This window comes from Muntiacus reevesi, chromosome 5 (genome assembly GCF_963930625.1).
Source record: "Muntiacus reevesi chromosome 5, mMunRee1.1, whole genome shotgun sequence".
In the NCBI taxonomy this organism is placed as follows: domain Eukaryota; kingdom Metazoa; phylum Chordata; class Mammalia; order Artiodactyla; family Cervidae; genus Muntiacus; species Muntiacus reevesi.
In genome coordinates this window covers 14,367,050-14,386,973 of record NC_089253.1, presented here as the reverse complement: position 1 = coordinate 14,386,973, position 19,924 = coordinate 14,367,050, and the positions used below count along the sequence as shown (strand labels likewise).

Below are 19,924 nucleotides of genomic sequence, written 5' to 3'. Positions count from 1 at the left end.
TTTATTCATTTGTAGAGGCGACATATTATTCAAAGGAATTGGAAACACATGTATATGGTATGATTCCATTTCGGGAAAAAACAAAGCAAATCTTAATATTTTCCCCATATGAGTATATGTTCTTGTACATATCTGCACAAACCCAGGAAAAGGTTCATACCGTCCTGCTAAAACTGGTTAGATATCTGTGTGAGTGAGTGAAGGCTAAAGACAAATAGATGTGGGGTGACCATCTGCTTTATTTGTTACAAGTAGGTATATATTAATATTTAAGTTTGTGGTTTGAAAAAATATCAAATAACGAAATATTTCAAATATTCTATTGCCTTCTTAATCAAGCCTTCTCTTCATCTCAAAACTCTTTTTCAACTACCCGATTCCTTAATCTTCTCCAGAGCAAAGATTCTCCAACAATGTTTCTACAGACACTGACCCCATCTGCGCCCCTCTTTCACTCTTTGATCCCTAAAACATGCTTTTCCTCTCAGCAATTTTGTAACACTTTTCTTACTGTCACCAGTCATCACCTGCTGCTGAATCCAGCAGACATTGTTCAGATCTCATCTGATATCATTTAGGACAGATGGCCATGCCCACCTTCTTGGAACTTTCTGCTCTCTTGGCGTCATTTTCTTTGTCTTTCCTCACTCATCTCTTAGCACAATTTTCTGACAATCTCCTCCTCTCCCAGTTGCTGTGTTTTTGGTGTTGTGCTAGGTTTCAGTGTGGCTTTACTGTTTTCTTACTGTACATTCTCTTCCTATGAAATCTCATTCACATTTCAAACATCGTCCATATTTCAATGAATCCCAAAGTTAGACCTCATTCCACATAACCTGTCTGACTTCCAATATATCTATGCTCTACCTGGGTGATTCTCACGCCAGAAACTTAAGAGTTATCCTTGGTGTTACTTTATTAGCTATTTATCAATCACCACTAAAATTAAACTCTTCAATAAACATAAAATAATATTCTCTTATTATAAAATATCTAAAATAATTATGATTATGTGGTAAGTACAATTCTATAAACATTTCCTATATTATTTGCTTTTAATAATGCAATGAAATAAACACAGATGTCATTTGATTTTTACAAATAAAGAAATGAAGCCCTTACAATGTTTAAATAAACTGGCCATGACCTACATCCTTTACTGTAATTCCTCTTTTCACCTTGCTTCTGTGATTTTTTTGCTGTTGACAGGAAAAATTTTAAACTCACTGATTTTGAAAGGTCATACATAATCTAGTCTCTTTTTATATGTCTTATCTCTTCCATGATCATCATATTTGAGGCCTACTTTAGGGAATACAGTTATTTGAAAATTCCAAGCCTTGAGTTCTTGTGCTCAGTCGCTCAGTAATGTCTGACTCTTTTTTTTTTTTTTCATTTATTTATATTAGTTGGAGGCTAATTACTTTACAATATTCTAGTGGTTTTTGCCATACAAATTAGTGTCTGACTCTTTGCGACCCCATGGACTTCTGCCCACCAGGCTCCTCAGTCCATGAGATTCTTCAGGCAAGAATGCTGGAGTGGGTAACTATTCTCTTCCTTGTCTTCTAAGGGCCTATGTGTACATGATTTTCTTTGCCTAGAACACTTTTGCTCCAATCTCTGTCTGGCTAACTTAAACACAGTTTTTACATCTGAACTCTAATGTCACTTTAAACCAGACTCACTCTGACCCACTTATGTAAATAAGACTTCTAGTCTGTTCTTTTACAGACTGTACATCTGTACCATGTATCTTTTATAGGGCATAATTTATGCATGTTTTTGTTTTATTTTTAGATGTAACCTTAACAGGGACAGGAACTGTGTATTTTCTCGTCTTTGTAATCCCAAGATCAAACACAATCTCTGATCTGTCAGCCAGCTAATATCCACACAAATAACACTGTAAATCAATCAGAATATCTCAGAATGGCCAAAGGAGAATTCTCTTGGAATATTTCTTCCCCTTCTGTGACACTGATTCTTACACCTGATTGTGTACCGTTTTATTCATGGAAAGTACATCATATAAGCCCAGTTTCAAATGCTAAGTTCACAATACTGCAGAGTTTGCTATGAATGCTTACTTACAGAATGGGGAGAACATTTCTGCACATCAAAGGAAGCAATCAACCGAGTGAAGGGACAATCTAGAGAATGAACGAGAACATTCGCAAACCATGTATCTGATAAGGAGTCAATGCTCAAAACACACATGGAACTCAACTACTCAATAGCAAAAAACCTCCAAATAACTTGATTCACAAAATGGGCAAAGGACCTGAATAGACATTTCTCAAAACAAGATATACAAATGGCCAACAATTATAGGAAAAGCTGCTCAACATCACTCATCATCAGAGAAATGAAAATCAAAACCACAGTGAGTGAGTACCTTACACATGTTGGGATAGCTGTTATCCAAAAACAAAAGAGCAAGACTTGGTGAGGTTGTGGCTAAAAAAATGGAAACCCTTGTGCTCTGTTGATGAAATCATTATGGGAAACAGGATGGAAGTTCCTCAAAAAATTAAGAAAAGAACTACATGTGATCCAACAATCCTGCTTTGGTACAAGTCCAAAGGAAATAAAATCAGTATCTTGATGAGATATTCACACTTCCATGTTCACTGTAGCACTATTTATAGTAACCAAAAAATGGAAACAGTCTACTTGTCTGAGGTTCAGGCCCTGGCTAAGAGGAGGGGGACCCTGTGCTGGCTGGTCACCCTGCCTGGGAGTGTTCGTCCAGCATGCAGGCTGGGTCCTCTCTCTAGTGCCAAGGCCTGGCTGAGCAGGCGGATCTCAGCTGGCGGTACCCAGGGCTCCAGACCCTGCCCAGCCGTCATCACTGAGGAAGTCAGATGCCCAGGACGCAGCCAGCCCTCAGATGGTTTATTTAAACTGGAGAGAATTTACTGGGTCAACAGGAGTAAGTGTAGCAAATGTAAATCAGGTTAATACCCAGCTCGCAACAACTGCTCTTCCTTGAGAATAGCCCGGACCAGAGAGATGGGCCTGAAATAATGCGGTGCCATGTCCTTGCAACTGAAGCCTGAATTCTAGCCACCTCCTCCACGGGCGTCCCTTGTGGCTCAGATGGTAAAGAATCTGCCTGAAATGTGGGAGACCTGGGTTTCGGCCCCTGGGAAGATCCCCTGGAGAAGGAAAAGGCCACCCACTGCCGTATTCTGGCCTGGAGAATTCCAGGGACTGTACAGTCCATGGGGTCACAGAGAGTCGGACATGTCTGAGCGACGTTCACGTTTTCAGGTGTACACAACTGACCTAAACTGTACCAATCTTTGAAATTTGGACAGAGACACTGAGGTTGGTTGAAGCTGTTACCTTCACGGCAGTGTCCGTATACTCTGGTTGCCAAGGGCTCTGTGGCCTGCGACCCATGGAGAAGCCGCCGCCCTCAGGTCGTGGAAGTGGAGGCGGGGAAAGGTCGCTGCGCTTTAAAACCGGGGCCCTATGGCCGAGAGGAGAGCTCTGGGTGGAGCTCTGCAGGCCTCAGCCCTCTGCCTCTCTGCGGCCTTCCCGCCGGCCTAGAGGGCCCCTGGGGGCAGGCCACAACCTCTCTCACTGCACTCCTCACCCCGAGGACCCCGCCCACCCGGCTCCCCATTGGCGGGGCGGGACCTCTAACCTCCGAGTCTCGTCTCGCGATAACAGTCTCTCGCTAACCACACTGAGTCAATTTCTGCACGGGCCTGGCCCCTGTTACAATCGCCCGCTCGCTTTCCTTGAAACTCCTCAGCCTCCAGGAGCGGGTTGCCATGCCCTCCTCCAGGGGATCTTCCCAACCCAGGGATCAAACCCACATGCATCCTGCTTTGCAGGTGGATTCTTTACCCACTGAGCCATCAAGGAAGCCCATTGGCCACTATGTGTCTCCTTTTATCTGTTAACATCTGATCTAAAGCAATTTTACTGCCTAAAAGTTTCATAGTTAACAGAGGAGACCATGAGGTCATAAGGCTGCAACAACCATCTCCCAACAGACACTGCTTTGAGAATGGCTAGTGGCATCCTGCCCAGGTATGACACAGCTCAGAAAATCCAAGTGCTCAGAAATACAGAAATGTGTCTGAAATCACATCCATAATGGCTGCCTCATTTTACCTTGGATGTCTGAACCAAGGAGATTCCATTTCTGACTCAAATGTATTTTTATCCTCCATAGCCAAGGCAGATGTATAATGCATGTCTGAAACGCCACAAAACAGGTCACTCTGGTCTGTAAAGTTATGTAAAGTTAAATTATGTATCAGCCAGAACAACTTCCTCATGCTTTAAAATAAGAGTAGGCTTCTCCATCATTTCCCTTTTTAATTGTAAATACTTCAACAAACCAAAACATGTCCCTTGATACCAAAGTGATTGAGCTGCTTGTTCTGAGTCTAGACCATGTTCCTGGGTGCCAAGTCTCCTTTATATGTGCATAGATATTTACGTTGGGGGAAAACTGATCAGATATTGTGAATACCCTCAGAGGTATGCTAGTGGGAAACACTATATAGTTATTTATATAGGCCATACATTTTGTCATTTACACCCAATCTTTACATAAGCATTATACATGTGATTTCAGCAATGGACTTAAAGCACGCAGTGTTCTTACACACACACACACCCACCCCCCAATATCTAAACTAATTTATTTGTAAAATAAATCTGATCAATTGACTACACAGCCTCCTCCAAACTAGTTTTGGTGGAACTCCTCAGGAGTTACAGACTGAATTCCCAAAATGTCTCTCAGGGTCAGGAAATCCACCCCAAAGGCCTGCCATCAGACTCTGCCTCAGTGGACTTCTTGGTCCCCAAAATATCAAGATTCCTGTACGTGCCAGGAGACAGTCTTTTCCATTCACCTGATAAGTCTACCTGAGGGCCTCCAGTTTCTAGAGGGACCAGTCAAAGAGAAAAGAAAAATAGTTTAATTTTATTCATAGAGGTAAAATTTACCAAATGTCTGTAAGCCATGACTAACTTGAAAGGAAGGGCTTCCCTATATCTGGAGAACACAGTAAAATTCCACAAACATTATAACCATATTCACCAGTTTACTCAGTAACCAATTATTTTAATAACTCTATAAAGCCATCGGTTTCTCCATAAGATTTTAAATTTCTTACCAGTTCAGTGCAATAATCTGAGATTTATTACAGACCTATACTTGTCAAAAGGTCTTTCCTGTGAATCTTCTTGAAGGTAAAGCACTTTTACAAAAGTATCAGCTTAAATGCCTATCAAAGACTTAAAAAGCCATGGTTAAAGATTTGACCACAATATGTTGACAAAGAAGCTTAATCAATTTGTTATGATATAACCAGAATTATGACCAATATATTATATCAGGACATACCTGCATTTTAATTTTTAGAATATCTATAGTATCTATCTAACATTTTTCCATATAGTATAATCTAAGAAGTAATAATTTATTACTCATTTGACAATGCCTGTTATATAATTCAACATACCAAATAATACTGGTTAAATAGTCCTCTCTGAGATGACTCAGGGGCCCTCTAAAGTGCCCCAAAGATAGCTGGAGGGCAAAAGAACTTTAATTAAAATTTGATATTTGGGAAGTTTTACAAAAAGTTTCAAAATATTTGGTCAAATAAGATTATGGGTCACTGAAAGACAATATGTATCTCTTATCCAAAGAGAGAAGAGATATCAAAAACAAATACAGATCACTTAAAGGCAAGGAAGTTCATATAACCTGTTATCAAAAGCAGTATTCTAAGTAAACTTGCTTCCTTAGCTGAAAGGAACCAAACGTAGTATAGTACCAGCCTACTTTTAACAATAAAATGCATTTATCCAAGTTTAATTTCAGCCTGACCATGCAAACAAACTCATTGTTTTACACAAAACATATATCATAATTTCCTATTGCACTCTGCATTTTTTTATTATATTAGTATCCTCAATTCTTAAAAATCTTAATTTTTAGTGAAAACCAAGGGGCAAATAACTGTGATCTATCGTACCCGCATTTCTCATTGGAAACTTATACTTTAGCTTTCCTCTCCTAAAAAGACAAATGCAGGTAAACTTAGATTTTCCCAATATTCAATGTCCCAATATTTTATCCTATTTAAAATGACCCAGACAGTCAATGAATTCTTGCCATTTAACTTCATTCAGTTTCAAGTTATCAAAATCTGGAGAGGCTACTTGCTCTGCAGCAGACCGCCGCCATGGGCCGCGTGATACGTGGGCAGAGGAAGGGCGCCGGCTCCGTGTTCCGCGCACATGTGAAGCACAGAAAAGGCGCCGCGCGCCTGCGCGCCGTGGATTTCGCCGAGCGACATGGATATATCAAGGGCATCGTGAAGGACATCATCCACGATCCGGGCCGCGGAGCGCCCCTTGCAAAAGTGGTTTTCCGCGATCCGTACCGTTTTAAGAAGCGGACAGAGCTGTTCATTGCTGCTGAGGGAGTCCACACCGGCCAGTTTGTGTACTGCGGCAAAAAGGCCCAGCTCAACATCGGCAATGTGCTCCCAGTGGGCACCATGCCTGAGGGCACCATCGTGTGTTGTCTGGAGGAGAAGCCTGGTGACCGAGGCAAGCTGGCAAGAGCCTCCGGAAACTATGCTACAGTCATCTCCCACAACCCTGAGACAAAGAAGACGCGAGTGAAGCTGCCTTCGGGCTCCAAAAAGGTCATCTCCTCTGCCAACAGAGCTGTGGTCGGTGTGGTGGCAGGAGGTGGCCGCATTGACAAGCCCATTCTGAAGGCCGGCCGTGCCTACCACAAGTACAAGGCAAAGAGGAACTGCTGGCCGCGGGTGCGGGGTGTGGCCATGAATCCTGTCGAGCATCCCTTCGGAGGTGGCAACCACCAGCACATTTCAAGTTATATTCCTTGCTGACAAATTTGCAACAGATATTAGATCTTACCTGTTTTCTAATAAACCTAGATACAACAGATACATTATACTTATCAATCCAACAAGCTTTAGTCAGCTTCAATACCAGATATTAATTCATTACTGAATATTTTCCAGATCACAAGTACCTGAAATTCATTTTGGCCAATGTTCTAAATATTAGGAAACATTTAATCTGTAAGTGCTTACTTTTAAGTCAATTAAATAGAATTCATTTACAAGTTAACTCAGCAATATTATAACTGTAATTGGTCCAATCTGGAGAATGCATCTCAAGGGCTACGTTTAGGAAACAAATCTGAGTTTCTCATACCCAGCACACTTATGCATAAGACAAATGTAAGCAAATACACAAAGAGCAAAATATAATTCCTGCAGGACAAAAATAAGTGTGAAGTCCAACAATTTTCTCAACTTTTTTCCAACAAAGATCCCTCTTTTTAACAACAAACAATAGGAAAATGGAAAGACAGGGAATCATGACCATATGTGTCATGGCTATTCACCTGGCAAATGCAAAACCAAAAATAATAGTTGGAATAAGCTAAACTTACTTAGCTAAATTCAAGCTTTTAATATTTTATCAAACCAGTTTTCTTTAACTACATATGCAAAAAGAATTAGTTTTGGTAATTCAGAGAAGTTTCATCTTAACCAATTTTTCTCCAGAGTCTAAAGCATACAGTGGTCACACAGTGTTTAGAAAGAAAAGTCTTCTTTCTCTCTCTTTCTAGGAGCATACTAAAGATCTCCCAGTTTTGAAAATACACTCAGGGAACTATAAGATGGAATAGTGAAAATGAAAGTTGCTCAGTCATGTCTGACTCTTTGCAACCCCATGGACTAGTCCATGGAATTCTCCAGGGCAGAATACTGGAGTGGGTAACCTTTCCCTTCTCCAAGGGATCTTCCCAACCCAAGGATCGAACCCAGGTCCCCCGCATTCCGGGCAGATTCTTTACCAGCTGAGCCACAAGGGAAGCCCAAGAACATTGGAGTGGGTAGCCTATCCCTTCTCCAGGGGATCTTCCCAACCCAGGAATCGAACCAGGGTCTGCTGCATTGCAGGAGGATTCTTTACCAACTGAGCTATCAGGGAAGCCAGATAGAACTCTGATTATCATTGCATGTGTTATCAAATATCAATCAAACAAATATAATGCTAAAAGGTCTCTCAGGATCATAGTTCTCCAGCACCAAACCTCCATCAGCGGATAAAGAAAATATGAGATGCACATACAATGGAATACTATTCAGCCATAGAAGAAGGAAATTCTGCCATTTGTTACAACATGGATGTGTTAGGTAGGTAGAATAGGGAAAAGGAGTCCAGAATGGTGGTGGCTAAAAGACCTGGAAGGGAAAAGCCCGCGAAAATAGAACAAAGGAAGGTCTGAGAGGACCGGAGTGAGAACCTCAGGTAAAACAAACAACACTCCTGGCCGGCCCAATTTACATCAGACAGGCCCGGGGACAGAGAAACATATAAAAAGAGGAGACAAAGCCCTCTTCTCTCTCTCTCTCCCGCGCGATGGGGCGCTCTTCTCTTCGCGTCTTTGGATCGACGTGTCCTCACGCCTCGAAGATGGATTTTCCTGCTATTATCTAAATAAATTGAGCTGTAACACTAATTTATTTAAGAGCTATAACACGGTCTGTCCTCCGAGAGCTGTGACCCGCCAAGAGGCTTTAATGTCCGTCACTCCAAATTTTTGTTGTGACGAGACAAAGAACCGAGGAGCACACACTCGCCTGACAGATGAATCTAAGGATGTTATTGATTGAAATAAGCTATGCATGGAAAATAAATATTGCATGATCTCACTTATTTGTAAATCAACAGTTGAACTCCTGAAAGCAAAGAGTAAGAGTAGAACAGGGAGAGAAGTTGGAAAAATTGGGGAGATGTTGGTCAAAAGTTTACAAAGTTTTAGTTATTCAGAAAGTAAAAGCTGTGGAGATCTAATGGATAGCATAGTGACTAAAGTTAATAATACTGTCATATATCCTTGAAATTGGCTAAGAAAGAAGATTCAAAATGTTCTCACCATCACTACCACCAGAAAGAATGTAACTATGTAAGGTGATGGATATGTTAATTAGCTTGATTATGATAACCATTGCACAATGTATACATACATCAAAACATCATGTTGCATATTTTACATATATACATCTTTTATTTGTCAATTGTACCTCAATAAGACTGAAAAAAATGGGTCAGTGATTTTTTTCTCAAGCAGAGTTACGGAATGGATTAACTTGATATTTGTAAAGCTCATTTCTTCATCTCTGCAGCTGGTGGTAGTTTTTCGCTATTTTGCTGAGGATCCTAATGTTTTTCTGCATGAAATAGTGGAAAGAAAACTAGAATTGTAAATGGGAAACATGGCTGCACTTATTATCAGACGTGTGATTTTGGATGAGTCCTTCCTCTTTTGAACCTCTATTTATTCCTTTTGCAAAATATTTGTAATAATAATATATAATTCTCCAGGCTTTAGGATCAAATGAGACATTATATGTCAAAGTGCTTCAGAAAGACCATCAGGCAATAACGCAATAAATGTTACTATTTATCAATATATACCTTTAAGTGTTCAGGGCTGGTGCACTGGACTGGTACACTGGGATGACCCAGAGGGATTGGATGTGGAGGGAGGTGGCAGGGGCGTTCAGGATGGGGAACACATGTAAATCCATGGCTGATTCATATCAATGTATGGCAAAAACCACTACAATATTGTAAAGTAATTAGCCCCCAACTAATAAAAATAAATGAAAAAAAGAAAAAGAAAACATTCACACTAAATATAAGTGACTGAGAAAGTTTAAGTAATCTTTTTTTTTTTTCTATAGGTATTTGCATTTTGGTGCTTCCCAGATGGCTCAGTAATAATTTTCCTGCCAATACAGAAGATGAGAGTTCAATTCCTGGGCCAGGAAGATCCCTTGCAAAAGGTGATGGCAACCCCTTCCAGTAATCTCAGCTAAAAAATCACATGACAGAGAGGTCTGGCAGTCTGTAGTCCATGGGGTCACAAAAGAGTTGGACACAACTCAGCGACTAAAAAACTAACTTGCATTTTAACAGCAATCAAAACCAATTTTTGTTGTACAAAACAGTAATTTCAAGGAGTATTAATGTTGTTAAGGTATACTATATGACAACAAAACTCCAAAGTTAGATGTATCTTGATAGCAAATACTGATAAAATACTTACTGCATGCCCCTAATTGTGCTTATTCTGAAGATACCAAGGTTAACAGAAAAGACATGATTAGAACCTAGGCTTACATATCTTACATTCTCACAGGAGAAGTAAAAGATAAAAAAGCCAAGAAACAAGAGCATGGTAGCCCGTGATAAGAGCTAATAAATAAAATGCTGTGACAGTAAGTTATCAGGGACAAGAGGGCGACTTCAGATAAGGTGGTTAGAGAGAGACCTCTGAGATGATATATGCACTGAGGCCCAAAAGCTACAAAGGAAGGCCTCAGACATAGAGACAAGTGACATTTGCTCTGGGTAGAGAGGCCAGCAAGTTAAAGCAAAAGCAGTCTGTGAAAGAAGGACCTATGCTTCTGGGATCATTAAAGAAAATGTGGCTGAAACAGAGTGAGCCATTGGAAAGTGGAAAGGATCTGATTCCTCAGGGTTAGACAGGGTCAAAATATATTCTCGATGAGAAAGTCCTGTAAAGCATTTGAATTTTATTCAGTTCTGGAAAGGAAACATGATACGAGTGAGTCTTAAAAACATTACATTAATAAAACCAAACTGCCATATACAAAAGAATACACATTATGTGCTAGAACAGGCAAAACCAAACCAAAATGAACAAAAAGAGAAAAACAACAAATGGGAAGAAAAGTCAGATACATAGTTAGGTCTATTTCGGTGAAGCCTATAAACTTTCGTGAAGAGGAATAAGGAGAATCTTTAAAGTAATGTGCTTTGATTGAGGATTGGGCTACATATGAATATGAGTGCCTAACTCATTGAATGCATGCTTAGTTGTTGTTTTTGTTGTTCAGATGCTCAATCATGTCCAACCTTTTGCAATCCCATGGCCTGCAACATACCAGGCTTCCCTGTCCTTCGTCATCTCCTGGAGTTTGCTCAAACTCATGTCCACTGAGTCAGTGATGTCATCCAGCCATCTTGTCCCCTGTTCTTCTCCTCCTGCCTCCAATCTTCCCCAGCATCAAGATCTTTTCCAATGAGTCAGCTCTTCGCATCAGGTGGCCAAAGTATTGGAACTTCAGCTTCAGTCTCAGTCCTTCCAATGAATATTCAGGATTGATTCCCCCTAGGATTGACTGGTTTGATCTCCTTTCAGTCCAAAGCACTATTCATGCTTAATATTTGTTTATTCCTAATATGCAAAATTTAGCAAAGATTTAAAAAAAAGTCATGAACAAACACTGCACTCTTATTGATATGCATACTCAGATAATTCAGAAGACATATAAGTCTACAACTTATTTTGAAATACAAAAGAAAAAAAAAAAGACCATGGAATGATGGGTGGAAGGAAAGATGGCTAGATGTTTAATAAAGCAAGTATAATAAAATGCTATTTGTAGAATATATACAGATGGTAGTTGTATGAGGGCTTTCTGTAAAGTTATTTCAAGCTTTTTGTGTGCTTAAACTTTTAAGTTGAAAATCTTGGAGAGGAGGAGGCATGCAGAATACAATGAGAATCCATTGAAGGTGAAGGTTTCTAGGTTGGAGGACTGCCAATGCTCTTTATAATTAAAGGTGAATTTTGAATATCCCATGGAGATGGAGACACGGTCACCTGGTTCTTTTGTATTTATTGGATTTGGCTACAAATCAGTATCTGATATTCACAGGGATGGACAGTGGTGAGCAAAGCGTCATGGTCTTTGTTATCAAGGAGCACAACATATGTTGAGAATGCATTTACAAGAGAGATGGGAATGATTACAGAAAAATATAGGGTGCTATTTGACACTTTAATATGACACTTTACAAATTTATTGACCATATTACACCAAGGGATATCCTCGGATGTGGAAACTGTGCTCCGATGGTAGTAATAGAAGTAGCCACCAGTCTCTCAAGAAGGAAATGGTGATTTTTCCCCTGCTCCTGCTCATGTGTCTGACACCCCTGTTGGGGATATTTCCTTGTTTCTCACAAGTTGCAATAAACTAACATCTTAAAAAATGAATTCCCAACGGGTGTAAGCTAAGCACCAATAAAGGTTATGCACAATAAGAGAGAGGTATGTGAAATGAAAAGCCATCTGTCTTTGAAAGAGGAACTGATGAAGGTTAATGTCAACATTCACGGCAGAGTTGCTCAGGAAGTTGATCCCACGGCCTACAGCTGAAAAGCCACAGTGATAATTTGAGTATCGGAAATTACACCTTGTATGACATATCACAGAATGTTAAAGTTAAGATTATAGAAATTAGATAGAGTTGTGAAGGCCCAAATCCTTGAAATTTATATTCAGAATATTCTACCTTATATACACAGTACATGAAATATTTGGCATTAATATGAGGGCAGTAAATGAAAGGTAGTCAGTCAACTTTATTTAAGTTGAGATGCATATTTAAGTTGAGATGCACATTTTTCAAAGAAATCTGTATAATATGTATTAAACTTTGGGACCTAAAAATCCTAAACCCTCATTTACCTTGTCAGACAGTTTAGGTTAATACTTTTCCAACTCTCATGGTTGATTTGAGTATCAAATTGATGAATACATATGAGTAATTTCTAACTGCATTCAAATGCATTGGTTCTATAGAAGCCTTTCTGATTAGGTATCCAAAAAACCTTTTTGAATTTCTGCCTCTTTACCACCACGTGTATAGCTTCTCTGTGTCGTTTTCATATCTTCATTAGGGAAGCAAAATGTTACTATTTTCACATTCAGTAAGAACTATTAAAACTATTAAAAGCTATTCAAACTATTAAAAAGGAGAGATATTACTTTGCTATGTATTAAAAAGGAGAGATATTACTTTGTCAAGGCTATGTATGGTCTTTCCAGTAGTCATGTATAGATGTGAGAGTTGGACTGTAAAGAAAGCTGAACGCAGAAGAACTGATGCTTGTGAATTGTGGTGTTGGAGAAGACTCTTGAGAGTCCCTTGGACTGCAAGGAGATCCAACCAGTCCACCCTAAAGGAGATCAGTCCTGGGTGTTCATTGGAAGGACTGGTGCTGAAGCTGAAACTCCAGTATTTTGTCCACCTGATGTGAAGAACTGACTCTTTGGAAAAGCCCCTGATGCTGGGAAAGATTGAGGGCAGGAGGAGAAGGGGACGACAGAGGATGAGATGGTTGGATGGCATCACTGACTCAATGGACATGAGTTGGAGCAGCTCAAACCAAGTGTTGGTGATGGACAGGGAGGCCTGAAGTGCTGCGGTCCATGGGGTCGCAAAGAGTCGGACATGACTGAGTGACTGAAATGAACTGAAGAACCATTAACAGATTCTCCTTCAATGAGCAGCTACGTCTTTGTGGGTGAAAGTCTTTTTGCTTCCATCCCTTTCCTAAAAGCTATTTTAAAAGTCTTCCAAGCCCTTTACTTCCTCTCCTAGTTTTGTGTGAGCACCTAACAGGGTGAAGGAGACATTACTATTCACCTTTGTAGCTCTGGAAGTGCAGTGACCTTAGATATTGTGATGTGGTTATGGGACAGAGAGGGATTAAGAATGGCTTCAGAGTTCTTCATTAGAGATTTGAGTCCTTGCTGTCTTAACAGGAGTCAATTTCCTGATGGACGATGGTATTCATTCATACATTTATCCATTCAGTTATTCACTCCTTCAACAACTTCCAGAAGGCACCTTTATTTAGTATGCCAGACCCTGTGCCAGAGGCTAGAGACATGAAGATACATTTGTAGAATACACTGCAAATCCTTTCAAGAGTGTGAAAAATATAGTTAGGCTTTAATTCTTGCCCTGAAAAAAATATCTTTGGGAGATAAAAATAGTAGATGAGCATGGAGATAAAATATTTATATCATTAACATAAATAATGGAATGCATTGATGGATTGCTGTCCTCTGCCATTTGGTCTCCAGGCATACTCATGTCCTAATGTATAGTGTTCAGTAACAAATGCCAAAGAAAAACAAGTGAATAAAAGATCCATTAAGTGTGAGTTTCCTTTGTATAATGCTCATATTGTCAGACTCTGGGAATGCAGAGATGAATAAAACATAGCCCTTGTCACCCACGAGATCGTGATTTGATAAAGGAGAGTGACATATGCTAACATTTTTAATACTAGATTTTTAATGCTTGTCAAGATTCTTACTAGTTACAGTGTTGGGCAAATGAGAATGAACTATGTAGAGATATGGATAGTGAGGAGAGGTTTTGCTTAGAAGACCCACATTCTAACTAGATCTTGAAGGATGTTGATGATTAAGATGATAGTCACATAGAGAACTTACTATTTGCCAGGGAGAGTTCCAAATATTTTGCCAGAAATAAATAATTTCATCTTCTTAGATCCCTTTGAGGTAAGTACTATCTATAATTTTATTTTTTAGAGAAAGTAACTGAGGCAAAAACTCCCCAGGTGGTGCTAGTGGCAAAGAACCCACCTGTCAATGCAGGAGACATGAGACATGGATTTGATCCCTGGGTCAGGAAGATCCCCTGGAGGAGGGCATGGAAGCCACTCTAGTATTTTTACCTGGAGAACTCCATGGGCAGAGGAGCCTGGTGGGCTACCATCCATAGGGTCGCACAGAGTCAGATGTGACTGATGTGACTTTGCATACACACAAGAAATGGAGGCAAAGAGAGTTTGAGTAACTTGACTGAAAATACATTGTAGGTGCTGGAGTGAGCATGACCGCACAAGCGGATAGCATTCAAATCCCGGCAGAGGGAGAGTCTAGTGAAGCCTTCAGTTCAGGAGGCAAATAAACATACTTATAGGGACCAGGCTAGGAATCTAAATGAGAGAAGAAGGTCAGCTAGATAGCAAATGTCCAGTCTGAGCTGCCTCAACTACTCATGAGCCACATCATTTAGAAAAGCTCTTCAGACAAGTGAATATTTTCTCTAATATAAACATTTCCTATTAAGTATCCAATTAAAAATTCCCTTCACCATTTTTCAATCTTTATTTTTTTTTTTTTGGTTATGCTAGTTTTAAAACATCTATTATTTTGATATTGAACTTCCCATAAATACCTTCTAATTTTCATATATGTTCAGTCTTATTTTCCTTCTCTTTACATTTTTATTCCACTTTCAGCACTAATTCTTCAACATTATACATGAAGCATTTTATTAAATTTTGATTTCTCCTACTATACACATATGAAAAATCTATCTATATGTTACTACACAAAGAAAAATTATATATGAACATATAAACATAAAATAATTATCATTACAAAAGTGCTTTATTTTCTAAGTATATCTTACTACAATATTCTATTCTGAATAGAATATCTACTCTTAGTCTTCTGAGATTGTCAACTAATATTTTTTAATTTTTATAGTTTTAACTTACTCAGAGCTACTTTTTCTTTCTGTTGGTTTGTCAAATATCTTTTATATTGGAGGCATTTTTAGTTGTCTGTGACTTTTAGTTGTCTACTTATATTTGAGAGTTGGGAAATAGAAATCTATTTAGAAGTAAGAGCCAATGTCTGTGACTTGTAACTGTGCATATAATTGTAGGATTTTCTGCCTGGTTTGTTTATGTCTTTCTTTTTGGGTTAATCAGTTTCCCCTGGGGAAATTCCCAAATTCCCATCTGCAAAGCTCACATGAGGGAAGAGTATTGTGGGTCTCAGCATTCAATGTGTAAACACAAACCTAGCCCTCATATTTTCAGTAAAGTACTTTCGCAACAACCGTGACTGATAACTTATCACAAATCCCTATTTTATTGTTTTCAGTCTTTTAATAGTTGGAAGACAGAATGGGGGGAGTTATATGGCAATTTGAATGCTTTTTACATAAAGTTTCCAGCACTCCTTATTTTTGTTCATCTTTATCCCCATTCCCAGAACCACCTGATACCCAATTCCTGACTTTTTAAAAAAAAATTTATTACTTTAAGAGGGTTTAATATGCATTACATGATCAGTGCTTTTTTAAGTCTTTCTCACTACAAGTTCGATTCAGCTTCCTTGCATATGCTCACTTAACAGCTGTCCATCAACTTCACAGCTCCCAACTTTTATTGCTTTTATTTCTTCTCCTTTCCCTTTTTCTCTGTGGGTTTGTATAATTTAAGATTTAAGACATGTTTTATTTTCATTTAGGGAATAAAGGTAAATGTGTTTTTAGGTCATTATATCCACCCAGAGCCCATTAGTATGAATTATCACCAGGGCTGTGATAGAATAAATGTAGAATACCTCCTATTTTACAGAGGCAAAAATTAAGCTCAGAAAATTTAAATGGTTGTTTTATACTCTCAAGGTTAATAATTGGTTGAGCCAGGCTTCTTTTCCAGTTCAGGTTAACCAAGTCTCCGACATTTCCTGTCACATGCTGCTGCCTCAGTTACATACAGTGGACCAAAGGCAAACGTACTGTCCGTCTGCCGGGAATCATTTGTGGCTTATCACAGCCCGTGTGTCCTGCACACACACCCTATTGACTTTGTCTTCTCACCCCTACAAGCTGACAAGTCTGCAAATCTCCACTTTCCAATTAGTCAAGTTAATGAAGCTCTTTAAAGAAATCCATAAAGCCTGCCTCCATGGTCCTGACATTTAGTAACTTCCGGATAATGGTCTCTGGGCCCCTTCTCCATTAAAATATTGTATTTAGTCCTGAAGTGCTGACTCTGAGACTTCCTTAGAATGGAATGAGGAGAGGCTCCCTTTGAGCCTTCCCAAACCCCAGGATAAATACAGAAATGGCACTGTTAAGAGCCAAGCCCACTGAGAGGCCACCCTTAAGGTAGTTTCCTCCTGTTACGAAAGCTGTAGCTTTCTGAGTGAAGCAGAGCAGCTAGAGGCAGAACAAAGTGGAGAGGAAAATTGGCCTGCAGATCCAAAGATGACTCAGTTAGTAAAAGAAACAGAAGCCAAGAGCTGGGATCCTCAGCACCCAAGGCAAAGTAACTTCTTGGTGCGTTAGTTTTCTCTTCAAAGTACTAGGAAGCATAATGCCTGTTCTTACTTCAGTCTTTCAGTGAAGATATGAATGAGAGTAAGAGGGGGGCTATATTACTCATATGGAAGGAACTGAATTAAAAAATGACTCCGCAGTGTTCACATTCAGCATTGACGGTAGTGACAGGCAAGTCAAATGGCATCTTTCTAGTATTTTCTCCACAAAGTTTGGAGGCATATTTGCATCTGCTTTGTCAACAGCCCTTTTATTCACATACCCTTAGAGCTTGCTGAAAATTCTCTTTGACTTCTCATTTCAATTACTCATTTGTTAAAAACTTTTATTTATTTATTTGGTTGTGCCAAGTCTTAGTTGCGGCACGCAGGATATTTGATCTTGAGTTGCATCATACAGGGTCTTTAGTTGAGTCATGTGAACTACTGGTTGCAATATGTGGGATCTAGTTCTCTGGCCAAGGAGTGATCAAACCTGGGCCCACTGCATTAGGAACATGGAGTCTCATCCACTGGACCACCAGAGAAGTCCCGCAGTTATTCATTTTTAGCACTTATTTGCACTTATCTGCCCGACTTGCGCACACTATATTCACCTAAATCTAATTTAACACTACATTAAGCCTAAACTATCCTCAAAGTATTCTTTGACTACTTATATGTCACGCTTTCCCTTACTAGGTTAGAAGCTAGGACAAGTCAGTTAATAGGACATCTCTGGTCTTTTAATACATATCCTGAGGCTACATATTTCCACTTGTTTCTTCCCCTTAATATTTATCTGTATTGTGCATGAGTATGAGTGTGCTCAGCAGTGTTTGACTCTTTGCGACTCAATGGACTGTAGCCCTCCAGGCTCCTCTGTCCGTGAAATTTCCCAGGCAAGAATACTGGAGTGGGTTTCCATTTCTTACCCAAGAGGATCTTCCTGACCCAGGGATCAAACCCACATCTCTTGCATCTCCTGCATTGGTAGGTGGATTCTTTACCACTATACCACCTGGGAAGCCCTTATTGGTACTGCACAATGTGCCAAATACTGGGTTAGATTCTAGGAGTAGAAATAAAGCATGATTATACACTGACATATTATGAGAGGGAAAGAGACATTTAAATTCCTTTTGTACTCCACAGGATTAGAGATAAAAGGCTCATCCTCAGGAACATCCTCCCTAGAGACCAAAAGCAGAGAAATAGGTTAACACTTCCAATATAATGTGATTTGCTGGAGGTTGGAGGTGGTCTTTGAATTCTGATGGACACAAAGGAGAAGCTTCTGTGTGGGTTGGTCTCCAGGAATAAATCACCTTGAGCCAACTGCTAAGTAGGAGCAGATCATCTTGAGATGTATAGTCAATATTCCCAGCTGCTAGCAGCCCTTGTGTCTTTATCGATACTGGTGTTAACTCAGTCCCTTCTGCACTTGCCACGTGGTAAATAACACCTATGACCTTTAGAAATCTATCCTAAAAGGTTAATTCCTTTACTTATCTCTTGCTACAAATACAGTGGGGCAAAGAATTCGCTCAGGCTAAACGAGCTGCACCTAACCCTGTGTCATTTGTCACATTCAGAAATGACATGTGACTCCCAAAAATGCATGCATTCTCTTACTTACATGATAAGTTTACTCTTTACTTCTTCTCTCTGGTTAAGTATTATTTGTACAACAAGATTCAGATGGAGGAGAAAACATCTTCATGTCTCAGAAGGCAGAAGAAATACTTACCCTGGTATATGTCTACAGGAATATGGACAGTCCCTAAACTTAATTATCCTTTGGGATGGACATGTACACTCTGCTATATTTAGAATGGCTAACCAACAAGATCCTACTGTATAGCACATGAAACTCTACTTAATGTTATGTGGAAGTCTGGATGGGAGAGAGGTTTGGAAGAGAATGGATACTTGCATATGCATGGCTGAGTCCCTTTGCGGGTCACCTGAAACAATCACAATATAGTTAATCAACTGTTTGTTTGTTCAGTCGCTAAGTCATGTCTAACTTTTTACAACCCCGTTAACTATAGCATGCAAGGCTTCGCTGTCCTTCACTATCTCCCATAATTTGCGTAAACTCAAGACTACTGAGTCGGTGATGCCATCCAACCATGTCATCCTCTGTTGCTTCCTTCTCTTCCTGCCCTCAATCTTTCCCAGCATCAAGGTCTTTTCCAGTGAGTCGGCTCTTCATATCAGGTGGCCAAAGCATCAGAGCCTCAGCTTCAGCATCAGTTCTTCCAATGAATATTCAGGACTGATTTCCCTTAGGATTGACTGATTTGATCTCCTTGCTGTCCAAGGGTCTTGCAAGAGTCTTCTCCAGCACCACAATTTGAAAGCATCAATTCTTTGATTGCTCAGCCTTCTTTATGGTCCAACTCTCACATCCATACATGACTACTGGAAAAACCATAGTTTTGACTATATGAAACTTTGTCAGCAAAGTGATGTCTCTGCTTTTTCATATGCATCTAGGTTTGTCATAGCTTTCCTTCCAAGGAGCAAGCAGCTATACTCTAATATAAAATTAAAAGATAAAAAAAAAAACAACAGTAAAACCCTGAATTATCTTTATTCCACAAACTAGGAGGTACTTGAGAACAGAAATAATGTCTAATCCACCTTTGATCCTTCTTACCATTACCTAGCCCAGTAGATAAAAAAAAAAAATAAAACCCTAAATTATCTTTATTCCACAAACTAGGAGGTACTTGAGAACAGAAATAATGTCTAATTCACCTTTGATCCTTCTCACCATTACCTAGCCCAGTACTTTGCCCATAGCTGCCACTCAATAACTACTTGGGTCATCAGTCATTTTGCCATCCACCATTCCCATGGAAAACTGACCTTACAATTCTACCTAAAAGCATCATTCTACTGGTTAAA

At 39.6% G+C, this 19,924-nt stretch overlaps 1 protein-coding gene across 1 annotated transcript; it reads left to right on the top strand.

Annotated features, from left to right (window-relative positions):
• Positions 1-6,206: 6,206 nt before the first annotated feature.
• LOC136168774 (large ribosomal subunit protein uL2-like) lies at positions 6,207-6,902 on the top strand. Its single transcript, XM_065936473.1, has one exon. The coding sequence runs from the start codon at positions 6,225-6,227 to the stop codon at positions 6,900-6,902; it is 678 nt and encodes a 225-aa protein (XP_065792545.1). The 5' UTR covers positions 6,207-6,224.
• Positions 6,903-19,924: the final 13,022 nt, after the last annotated feature.

Excerpts from the sequence above, each read along its gene's own strand:
- LOC136168774 (XM_065936473.1), top strand. The coding sequence starts at position 6,225 with ATGGGCCGCGTGATACGTGGGCAGAGGAAGGGCGCCGGCTCCGTGTTC.